At 48.0% G+C, this 12573-nt stretch overlaps 1 protein-coding gene across 1 annotated transcript in view; it reads left to right on the forward strand.

Moving 5' to 3' along the window:
* The first annotated feature begins 883 nt into the window (after positions 1 to 883).
* The window catches only part of C24H14orf132 (chromosome 24 C14orf132 homolog), a 37013-nt gene continuing 25323 nt past the window's right edge, over positions 884 to 12573 (forward strand). The window contains exon 1 of the mRNA XM_058567648.1: positions 884 to 1084. Within this exon, the coding sequence (XP_058423631.1) occupies positions 1058 to 1084 (27 nt within the window). The 5' untranslated portion in view covers positions 884 to 1057. The remainder of the gene's footprint in view (positions 1085 to 12573) is intronic.

The raw sequence follows: 12573 nt of genomic DNA on the forward strand, positions 1-12573 counted from the left end.
GGGCACCAGTTGCGCAGGTTGCGCACTGTGCAATCCTAGAAGGCACCACTCACAACTTAGTCTCATGTTATTAGCCATGTTTGAGCTCACATTTATCGAAGATACTGTGTGCCAGACACATGATCTCATTTAATTCTCAGGTTCTGTTATCTGCATTTTACAGATGAGGAAGCCCAGGCTCAGGGAGACACTACCTTGCCCAAGCCGCACAACAGAGCAGAGCTAGGATTGGTGGTTACCAGAGGGAAAGGGGGGAGGGAGGAGGGCGAAAGGGGTAATTCGGCACAGGTGTGTGGTGATGGAGTGTGATTAGTATTTGGGTAGTGAACATGATGTAATCTATACAGAAATAGAAGTATAATGATGTACACCTGAAATTTATACAATGTTATAAACCAATGTTACTGCAATAAACAAAAAATTAAAAAAAAAAAAAAAAAAAAAGAGCTAGGATTTAAACCTCTACTTGCCCAGTTCCAGAGCCCCGAGCACACAGGACTCTGGGCGCAGAGTTGTTACAGAAAGTTGGTCACTCTGACCCTGATCCTCAGGCCCCTGAGCAAGGCACGGCAGCCCCACGGAAGCACCGCTCCCCGCCCCGGCGGGCTGGGCTCAAGCGCACGGGACGAGGCGCAGCAACAGCGCTGGACTTGAGTTCCAGGCTGATTCCGGCACCGACCAGCTGTGCCACCCCGGGCCTCAGTTTCTCCACCCGGCCCACTCAGGGAGAAGACTGAGAGCACTCCCAGGTTCCGCCCACCCTCGGGGGTGGGGCTGGGAGTGGTCACGTGCAGGGGCTCCGTGTCCCCGAGCCCCGCCCCGGCCCGCCCCAGCGCTCCGGGTCCTCCGCCCCATCGCGGTCTGGAGCCGAGAGCGCAGAGCAGCCGAGGGTGCCGCGCGGGCTCCGAGCGCGCCGTCTCACTGGGGCTGGTGAGGTTGGCGCCGCCGCCGCGGGGGTCCAGGGGGTGCCTGCTCGCTGCTCGGTCCGCTCCCAGCCAGCAGTGCAAGTGGCTGGACCCGCAGCAGCGGCAGCAGCAGCCGCGGGAGCAGCGACACCATGGATCTGTCCTTTATGGCCGCGCAGGTAACGGGGGCACCTTCCCCCAGCCAAGTTTGGGGAGGTTCGGGGCCACGGTCTTTCCCTCCCCGCCGGGGCTGGGCGCGCCGGGAGGGTTCCGGCCGGGCGATGGCGCCCGCCGGGATGCATGTCCCGGTCCTTTGTCTGCAGCCGGGCATCCCCACCTGGTGCGCGCGTTGGAGGCGGCGAGCGCGGTTCCCCGGGGCTGGGGCGGGCTGTGGGCCCTGAATGCCCCGGGTCGACCTGTTCCCAGGCTGCGAGGGGCCCGAGCCGTGCGAGTCGCCCCCTCCCTGCCCATCCCCCCACTGCCGTCCCCCCTCCCGTGCCCCGAAGCCCTCCAAGGCCGGGCAGCCCAGATCCGTGCAAACCCGGGTGGGCGGGCAACCTCGCTCTTCCCCATTCTTTATCTTCACGAGGCGCCGGGTAATCTGTGACTTGCTGGTGACATCGGGCGTCCCCACCTCACTTCTCTCCTCTTTGAGAGGAGACCACCTCTCCTGCAGCCTGAGGAAGGCTGTGAGACCCGCTTTGTGACCAGCCATGCGCCGAGCGCGGCGATCGTTTTTTCCTTTTTGCTTTGTGCTGAGTCTGTAGCCATCAGTGCCCGTGCGACCATAACTCTTCCCTCCACACAAAACATGTTCCCCATGGCTGGGAAAACTGATGACCCCTCATCTCTTGCTCTGTGCTCCACGAGAATCCCCTTGAGTTCTGAGGTTGAGTGATCTTTGTTTCTGCACCTTAACTCTCTTGAGCCAGAACAAAGGCAAACACACGCTTTCTCCAGCTGTCTGTGGCCCTTTGGAGGACCCAGTGCCAACCAATCTGGCTCGAGGGAAGGGTCGCCTTTGTTCTGGGAGAGTAAGTCCCAAGCTACCAAGTTCAGACTTTGCACCTTCTCTGTGGTTGGTTATGTTGGAAGCCCGGAGGTGGGAAGGCCACCGAGGTTCCCTCTGTCCCCTGGGTGTGTAGCAGCGGTCCCACTCGCTGCTGTTTGATTTTCCAGGGAATGGAGTTTGAGGAAACATTTTCCTTTTCCCCCACCTTCACTGTGGTGGAAGCCTGTTTAAAAAGTAACAGCAAATCCAGGCTGTAGGGACAGCAAGTCCCCAAACTAACACAGGCATGAAAGGATGCAGAATCCCCAGGCTGGCTCAGAGGAACCCAGATCCCAGCTCTTGGCAGCCTCTTAACAAGTTTCCTGTAATGCTAATTGCTCCCATGAGCAAGGCTGGCCTTTTTTTGCCTAATTTTTCTGTCTCCTATTCCTAAACCCATGTTTATAAATATTGTTATATGGACATCATTTTAGATAGTGGTGACTTTAGCTACATGAAAACTGAGGAGGATTCACCAGATTTGTTTCTAGAGGAGAGAGGAGCTCACACAACCTCTGTTTCTGCTTCCCTCTGGATCCCACTGAACAGCTGGCGTTTCCTTGGTTACTAAATAAATTGATCAGTGTTAACCCTGGGGCTGGCTGGAGCATCATGAGTTGCTATGGTAACTTGACAAAATAAACATAGAGCTTTTCAGCACCCATAGGCAGAACCTACACAGAGATTGGGTTCTTGATTTTTTTTTTTCCCACAATTCAAGTTTCATGTGGTCAATTTATTCCTGTCGACAGATGTTTGGGCATTGACACATGCTCAGTCCTGAGCTAGCCGCAAAGAGCAGAGACATGAAGAGCCATCAAATGGGGAGAGATGCTAAGGTTTGTTGAGCACCTGCTGTGTGCCAGACGCTGGGCACTTGCACGCTTGACTACAGCAAATCCTTACAAATCTACGACACAGGCACCGTCATCCACATTTGACAGATCAGGATGTCAGATTTCAACGAGATTAAATAATTTGCCCAGGACACACCATTAGTAGGGAGGAGAACTGGGTTTCAAATCTGGGTCTGAGTATTTGCGAAGGTCCTGGATTTTCCATCTTATCCTTCACCATGGAAACACAATATATGGGACAGGGCAGACATATTTGAAGATGACTCATCTACTCCACCCGGAAGTGGTCTTACCATTGTCTGTTGTACCGTAATGGATTGCTGCTTCCTGGTGTTGCTCTGTCCATCTTATCCCCACAAGGGCAGGAGCTTTTATTCCTTTGTCTGCAGCATTAGCACTGCTTGGCCGAAGCGAGTGCTCAGCAGGTGCTCTGAGTGTGCAGTGACCACCAGGTGGGTGTGACCGAGTCCCTGTCCCCACACATCAGCAGTGGGCAGGTTGATAGAGAGATGTTAGTGCCTCTATCCACTTGTTCAGCAAGTGTTGAGTACTGCCCTTGTGCCAAGCTCTGTGTCAGGCACTGGGATGGGGATGCTCGGGGACAAAGTTGAATGGGATGTAGACTTTCTTTCTGGGTGTTTACAGAGTATTGGAGAAATGATGAGCCAGGCCATTCCCAGCAAGGGCAACCAAGATGCCTGGCACATAGTAGGCCGTCCACAAGTATCTGTTAGATGATTGGATGAGGGCAAGACAAGATGTATGTGCATGAAAAGACATTAGCAGGAGAAGACAGTGAATTTGAGGTGTTAAATGCCCTCCCCCTTGAACACTTGTCATCATCAGGACTTTGAGGATGGGGGTCTGATGGATGAAAACTATAGGCAGATTTCTCCTGGTGGTCCTGGGAATAAGGGCATTCTAGGCAGAGAAGCATGGAGGTAGGGAAGCCCAGAATATATTCACAGAATCCTTCAGGGAGGTGGAGGGTCGGGGGCACAGTAGAACTGAGAGAGAGGCCAGGGCCAGGTTATAGAGGGTACTGACTGTTGGGGATGAGATGTTCACAGGTAATCAGTGGGCAGTGGGAGCCGTGGGAGGTTAGTGAGCAGGGAATGGTTTACAGTTGAAGCAATGCCTTGGGAAAACCCAGCCCCACGAGAGGACAGAGGCTGGAGGGCTGGGTGGAGTTCAGAGTGCACACCTGCTTGATTAATTGACTGAGTGACATAAACCAGTCAATTGTAGTTACCAGTCCTTGTAACTCCGAAACCCAAGTATTTTCCCCTTCATTATGTTGCAAAATGTGATTCTTGTTTGTGGCTTAAAAAGACCCAGGGGATATAAGCCATTTTAGAAAGATATCCCTCTCAAAATCTAAGCACTGAAAAGATACCTTTCTTGGATGTGCAGAGTAGGCATCAGTTATCCCGCAAATCCTCTTGTGCAGACCTGCCCTCCCTGGTATGGGTCCCGGGGCCGAGTGTAAGGGCTTAGAAGAAGCTGTGGGTGCTGAGATGTAAAGCCTCAGTTCATAGACCCCACCTCACACCTGAGCCCTGGAGGCCCTCAGCCACCCTTTCCTCCACCCTGGAAACACCCCAGCACCACCCTACATAATCTGTGGGTCCCGGGAGACTCTGGAGGGTTGGACAGTGAACAAGCCAGAGCTGGCCAGGAGGGCAGGGCTACCCAGACCCCCTAGGAGCTGGAGAGGAGGGGAGAATCACAGACTTGAGGACTGAGCCCCAAATCCCTGTGTCATTGGTGGGGTAGCCAGTCTCCAAAGACAGCCCCATCCATTCCTTTCCTCCCTGCTGGACAAGCATGCTGGCCTCCACATGGGGCGGGGGAGAGGAGAGAGGGAATCTGATTCCATTCCCCTTAAGTCTGAGCTGTTCTTAGTGACTTTCCTGAGCAAGAGAATGCAGTGAGGGACATTCTGAGACTTCTGAGATGAGCTCTAAGAAGCCTGCAGCTCCTACCTGGGCCTCCTGGAATGCTCGCTCTGGGGGAAGCCCACCATCACACATGAAATGCAGAGACCCTGAGACCTCCGTAACGTGGGAAGAGCACAAACATTTAAGGAACCTACTGTGTTCTGGGCCAGTCTGTGGGATGAACAAGAGGGACGGAGCGCCTGTTCACGCGTTTCTGGGTGGTAACCGCTGTAGAACAAGCACGCCTGTGGCATAAGAGCTCGGTCTTACTGTTGTTTTGCATTGTCTCTGCAGTGACTGGTCTAAACCCAGTAGTTCCCAAGTGTTGCTGCCATTAGACTCATGCGGGAGCTTTTAAGAGCCCTGCTGCCCGGGTCCGACCCGACATTCCCATCTGGGTCTGGGGCTGGGATCAGCAGCAGTATTTTCTTTTCATCCCCCAGTTTGTTCCAGTCAAGGTCGAGACCCGGAGCTTAAATCCATACTGTAGGGCTGTCTCCCTCCCCCGTCTCTGGATGAAACAGATCCTTAGATTTCTGGTCCCTTTTAAGTCATAAAAAGTCACGTGGTCACTGAAAGTCACCCCAGTATTGATTTAACAACTTAAAATAGTGAGGCCCAGAATAATATAACCTGGAAACTTGCTCCAAAATAGAAGTTCTCCCTCTGGACCACAGCTGGCCTGACGGGAAACCTGTAGTGGGGGTGAGTGCCCTTATTATGCCCACCACACAGACAGGGAGGAAGTGGAGAGCAGGGTGGCTCGGCCAACTCGCAGGGGAGCCAGGGGTGGATGCCCATCTTCTGACCTCAGGGTCATCCTTCCATGTCATCATGCCACCTGGCAGAGCAGTCCTAGTGCTGGGGCAATGGTGGGGGCGACCAGGGACCCTCCATGGATCAGCTTCAGGGAATCATTGATCCTTTGAGGCAGACAAAATGTTGTGTTTGTGTACATTTTTAAACAAGGTCTTAAAGACATCTGTGTTCGTTTCCTAGGGCTACCATAACAAAGTACCACAAACTGGGTGGCTTAAAACAACAGGAATTTATCCTCTCCCAATTCCGGAGGCTGGAAGTCCAAGATCACGGGGCCAGCAGGGTCCTGGTCTCTCTGAAGGCTCTAGGGGAGAATCTGTTCCACGCCTCGCTTAGTTTCATGATGTTGTCCACAATCCTTGGTTTTCCTTGGCTTGTAGACACATTCCAATCTCTGCTTCTGTTGTCACCTGGCACTCTCCCTGTGTGGTCTCTGTGTCTCTGCTCTTCTTATCAAGACACCAGTCATGTTGGATTAGGGCCCACCCTAATGTCCTCATCTTAACTTGATTACGTCTGCAGAGACCCTATTTTCAAAGAAGGTCACATTCTCGGGTACCCGGAGTTAGGACTTCAATATATCTTTTTGAGAGACACAATTCAACCCATTACAGGGTCTGAAGACCCATAAAGAAGAAGGATCTTGGTTCTTGTGTTAGTGGCCACTGGTCTTCGAGAGGCAGTGGACAGATCACTTCTCTAAACCTCAGTTTCATCACCTGTGAAATGGGCACAAAATTGCCTTCCTCATGGAAATATTCTAGTCATTCAGTAAATGTGTCCTGTGTGCCAGGCCCTCCCTACCCGGAGCACTGGGGAGGAGGGGGTCACAGGCCCTGCCGTGTGATACGTGACAGGGTGGAGGTAAATGGAGGTGCCCTGAGAGCCCAGAGGAGGCACCTGACTCTGCTTTGGAGGTCAAGGAAGGCTTCTGGAGGTTTGAGTTGAGCTGAGTTTGAAGGATGCATAGCTGTTATGTAGACAAAGAAGGAGTGAGGACGTTCCAGGCAGAGGGGAGGGCACGCACAAAGGCTTGAAATGGAATGGGCGCAAAATAGTGTCTCCTGTTGGGGGTGGGGGTTGCAAGTCACCCTTTGGTTGGGCCGAGGAGACAGGTGGCGAGGGAATAGGAGATGAGACCAGGGAGACTGGGGCTGGGAAGGTGACCTTGTGGAGTGGAACAGGTCGGGTGGGAGGCTGTGGTGACCCAGAGGGCAGGGGCCCTGCTGGAGTCAGGCTCAAGCAGCGGCCCTGAGCTCCACCTCCTCTCTGTGCCACTCAGACACACGGGCCCAGGGCTGCGGGTGCTTCTGGGTTTTCAAGAAAACTGAAAATCCTGATTCTTCCATGCAGTCTGGATTGTCAACTGTTGGCAACTAATTAAAAATTTTGCACAAGTCAACCAACCGTGTTGTGAGCTGTTTCAATTACTTGTTGCTTATTGTTTCAGTTACTTAGTGGCTGAAAGCAATAATTTATTTTGCTCATGAATTTGTGGGACCAGAATTTGGGAAGGGCTCAGCTAGGCATTTCGTTTTTGCTCCTGGAGTCTAGACATCCAGCGTGGCCTCCTCATACACAACTCCATTCAACTTGACGATACACCCCACTTGCCATTTCATCCTGCAGATGTTTCTTCAGCGGCTGGAGTGTCCTCCCAGTATGGTGGCCTCTTCTTGGGTGGCCCTGCCTTCCCCTTGTATAAGCATTCCCAAGTGGAAGCTTCAAAGCTTCCTATGAACTAGTCTTGGAAGGCCCAGAATGTCACTAACTCCTCATTCTTTTAGTCAAGAAAGCCCTCAGGCTAGCCCAGATTTAAGATTTAAGTGGAATCACGTTCCACCTCTTGATGTGGGGAGTAGCATGCGCGTCCAGGATGGAGGGAAGGAATAGATGGTGGCCATCCTTGGAGACTGGCTGCGACATGGACCAAACTGAAGAGATGTGTGGGCTGGATTCATCCTGGGGCTGCCGGTGTAATATCTCTAGACTGGACAGGTGTGTGTAGCTTGACAAAACCTTGTCAACTGCCAAGCCCAGGACAGAAGTAAGTTATTACTAAGGAGGAAGACCATGATTTTATTAGGTGGAACTCTATGAAGTTGCTGATATTTGGCCATTTTGACCCACAGTTTCATATTCATATGTAGTTCAGCCTAATATGTACTGCCTGGTAAGACAGTAAGTTCCTTGAGTTATGGAGGGAGGATGGGCTGTGGGACGTGGATGGAAGGAGGAGACATGGCGGGAATCGCCACCTGCTGGGGAGATCTGAGGAGGCTCCCCCCACCATCCATTCCCCACCGCCACTTCTCCTCTCAGCCCAGCTCTTAGAACCTTGGTTGTGCTGGTGGGAGGACACAGTCACATCTGGAACATTACACTGACACTGGGTGGGTCTTTCTGGAAGATGTGTAGTCTAATCATAGCTAAGATGCTGATACAACCCCCACCAGTCCCTCTTCCCCCACCTCTCCCTCCACCTGGCCCTTGGGAGGCTCACAGTTAATGTGCATTTTAATCACTCTCCATGTAGGGGAAAAAAACACAAAAGGCATCTGGTAGTGTTGACAAGGTGATTCTGTTATCTCTTGAAATAGTGGTAGCTACACTCAAGGGCCTGTGGGATCATTCTGAAAGATCAGCAAGAAACCAGGGGAAGTTTTCCCTCCCCAGAGGAACACAGCACTGCCCAGAAAAATAGACTTCTAGGGAGTCTGGCAGTCTGCTGTTTAGAGAATGTTTTCCCCAGCCGGTGACTGCTCCTTTTTCATAAGGCAAGAATTATCATTAAAGTACAACTAGTCTATTATCTCAAGCGTTTTTAACCGAAGGGCCTGTCTTGTTGTACTTCAGATTTCCATTTAAAGATTTAAGTATTTTATCCTTCTAATTAGACCTGCCTCAGGAGAGAATATAGTGCTATATTTTTGCAGGGGTGTAATGAGCAGTTAAGGAAGAAGTAAAAATCTGTAGTGTTTTTTGTAGACCAAATTTCTAGACAGTGTTTTAAGAGTCAAGACATTCCATTTGACTTGAAACAGAGCATCTAGAGATGGATTGCAAGCCTCCAGTTAAATACATGAGTGTCTATGGAGCATGTGCTATATGCTCAGTCATGCTTTTGGGGTCCTTCTACTCTGAGATGATGGAAACCTATGTCTGTTCACTCCCTCCCTGTTCTGTCCCGTCAAGATGTCCCCATACCTTCTCATCTTAGCTGCCATTTATCAAATGCTTGGGAGGTGCCAAGCAGGCCCTGTGTTGAACAATACACAGAATCTCACTAAATCCTTGTGACAGCCCCATAGAATAGGCAATTTTATGATCCATTTTACAGATGAGGAAACTGAGGCTTAGAGAGGCAAAGTCACTTGCCTAGGGCACACAGCTGGGATTCAAACCCAGATCTCTGTGCCGCTTCAGCTTATTTTTTAAATCCAATCTGACAATCTCTGCCTTCTGATTGGAGTGTTTAAACCGTTTATGTTTAATGTGATTTTTTTTTTTTTTTTTTTGTGAGGGAGATCAGCCCTGAGCTAGCATCCATGCTAATCCTCCTCTTTTTGCTGAGGAAGACCAGCTCTGAGCTAACATCTATTGCCAATCCTCCTCCTTTTTTTTCCCCCCAAAGCCCCAGTAGATAGTTGTATGTCATAGTTGCACATCCTTCTAGTTGCTGTATGTGGGACGCGGCCTCAGCATGGCCAGAGAAGCAGTGCATCGGTGTGCGCCTGGGATCTGAACCCGGGCCGCCGGTAGCGGAGCGCGCGCACTTAACCACTAAGCCACGGGGCCGGCCCTAATGTGATTTTTTTATATAGTTGGATTTAAATCTACTATCTCGGTGTTTCCTATTGGTCTCGTCTGTTCTTTGTTCCCCTTTTCCTCTTTTTCTGCCTTCTTTTGGGTCAACTGAGAAATTTTTATTATTCCATGTTATCTCTGTTGGCTTATTAACTATAACTATTTTGTTATTTTATTGGTTGCTTTAGGAGTTACATTATATATGTTTAACTTATCACAGCCTGTCTACAGATGTTATTGGGCCACTTCACATATAGTGTAAGAACCTTAACAACAGTGTACTTCTGTTTCTCCCCTCTCAGCTTTTGTGCTATTCTTGTTACACATTTCACTTCTTACATATGTTATTAACCTCACACTACATTGTTATGATTTTTGTTAAAAGTCAGTTATCTTTTAAAGAGATTTAAATAGTAGGAAAAAAGTCTCGTCTGTTTTTCCATATGCTTATTATTTCCAGTGTTTTTTATTCCTTTGTGTAGATCTATATTTCTTTGTAGTATCATTTTCTTTCTACCTAAAGGACTTGAACATTTCTAGTAGTGCAGAAGTGTGGTGATGAATTCTTTCAGCTTTGGTATGTCTGGGGAAATAAAAGTCTCTTTTTGGCTTTTATTTTTGAAAGTTATTTTTTACTGTGCATAGAATTCCAGGTTGACTGTTTTTCAGTCCTTTAAAGATGCTGGTCCACTATCTTCCTGCCTGCATTGTTTCCAACGAGAAATCTGCTGCCATCCTTATTTTGTTCCTCTGAACATACGGTGTCTTTTTTTTCCTTTGGCTACTTTTACAGTTTTCTCCTTTTGATTTTGAGCACTGTGATTATAATGTGCCTTAGTATAGTTTTCTTCATGTTTCTTGTTCTTAGGGGTTCTTAGGGTTCCTGCATCTGTGGGTTTATACTTTTCATTACATTTGGAAAAATTTTCTGCTGTTCTTTCTTTTTTTCCCCCCAGTTTTATTGAGATATAGTTGACATATAACATTGTATAAGTTTAAGGTGTACAGCATAACGATTTAATATATGTATGTATTGCAAAATGATTACCACAATAAGTTTAGTTAACATCCATAACCTCACATAGTTACAATTCTTTTTTTCTTGTGATGAGAACTTTGAAGATCTACTCTCTTAGCAACTTTCAAATATATGACACGGTATTGTTAACTGTAGTCACCATGCTGTACATAACATCCCCAGAAGTTATTTATCTTATAACTGGAAGTTTGTACCTTTTGACCCCCTTCACCCAATTCTCCTACCCTCTGCCTCTGGCAATCACTAATTTAGTCACTGTTTCTATGAGTTTGGGTTTTTTATCTTCCGCATATAAGTGAGATCATACAGTATTTATCTTTCTCTGTCTGATTTATTTCACTTAGCATAATGCCCTCAAGGTCCATTCATGGTGTTGCGAATGGCAAGATTTTTTCTTTTTTATGGCTGAATAGCATATTGTGTTACGTTACATTCTATTACACACGCACACCACATTTTCTTTATCCATCCATCCCTCAATGGACAGTTAGGTTGTTTCAATGTTCTGGCTATTGTAAATAATGCTGAAGTGAATATAGGAGTGCAGACATCTCTTCAAGACAGTGATTTTGTTTTCTTTGGATATGTACCCAAAAGTGGAATTGCTGGATCATATGGTAGTTCTATTTTTAATTTTTTAATTTAATTTTTTGAACCTCCGTACTATCTTCCATAATGGCTGCACCAATTTACATTCCCACCAACAGTGCATAAGGGTTCCCTTTTCTCCACATCCTTGCCAACACTTGTAATCTCTTGTCTTTTTGATAGAAACCATTCTGACAGGTGTGAGGTGATATCTCATTGTGGTTTGATCTGCATTTCCCTGATGATTAGTGATGTTGAGCACCTTTTCATGTGCCTGTTGGCCATTTGAATATCTTCTTTGCAAAAATGCCTATTCAGGTCCTTTGCCCATTTTTTAGTTGGATTGTTTGGTTTTTGCCATTGACTTGTATGAGTTTGCCATTATTTCTTTACATATTTTTTCTGTTTCCCCTTCCCTCTCCTCTCCCTTGACACACATATTAGGCTGCCTGAAGTTGTCTCACGGCTCCACGATGCTTGTTCACTGTTTTCGGTCTTTTTTTCTGTTTGTGTTTCATTTTGGATAATTATTATTGATATGTGTCCAAGTTCACCAATATTTTCTTTGAATATCTAATTTCTATTAACCCCATCCAGTGTATTTTTGATCTCAGACATTGTAGTTTTCATGTCTAGAAGGTTAATTTGGGTCTTTTTTACATCTTCAATTCTCTTCTTAATGTGTTCAATGTTTCTTCTAGCTGTTTGAACATATGGAATGCAGCTCTAACAACGGTTTTAATGTCCTTGTCTACTAATTCCAAGTCTGCGTCAGTCCTGGGCTGGTTTTGATTGATTGCCTTTTCTCCTCATTATGGGTCATATTTTCCTGGTGCTTTGCATGCCCGATAATTTTTTATTGGATGCCAAGCATTGTGAATTTTCCCTTGTTGGATGCTAAATATTCTTGTATTCATATAAATGTTCTCAAGCTTTGTTCTGGGATGCAGCTACATTACTTGGAAACAGTTTGATCTTTTTGGGTCTTGCTTTTAAGATTTGTTAGAGGGGACCAGAGCCATCTTTAGTCTAAGAGTAATTATTTCCCACTATGGAGACAAAGCTGTTTTGAGTATTCTACCCAATGCCCTGTGAATTATGAGATTTTCAAAATGACTGGTGGAAAAAGGCACTGTTTCTGGCCCTGTAGGGGCACAGGCACTGTTCCTTGTCACCCTTTTGGATGATTCCTTCCTGCCTCAGGTGGTTTCCTCACACACATGTGCTCACCAGTCCTCTGCTGAGCATTTGAGCGGTCCTTCTACAGATCTCCAGGATCCTCTCTGTCCACTCTCTCCTCTCCATACTCCACCTCACAGTCTCCAGCTGCCTCGGTCTGCCCAAACTCTCAGCCCCATCTCTTCAATCAAGGAGTCCACCTGCCTCTGCCTGGGTTCCCCTTTCCTGCTCCAGAGCCTGGAAGCTCTCCCCAGGCCGTACATTGAGTCAGCTGTAGGGCTCACCTTGTTTGTTTCCCGTCTCTCCAGGGTCCTTCATTGCCATTTGCATATGTCTGTCCATTTTCTTGTTTTTTCAGTTGGAAGGGTAAATCTAGTCCCTGTTACTC

The sequence above is a fragment of the Diceros bicornis genome, chromosome 24, assembly GCF_020826845.1.
Source record: "Diceros bicornis minor isolate mBicDic1 chromosome 24, mDicBic1.mat.cur, whole genome shotgun sequence".
Classification (NCBI taxonomy): Eukaryota; Metazoa; Chordata; class Mammalia; order Perissodactyla; family Rhinocerotidae; genus Diceros; species Diceros bicornis.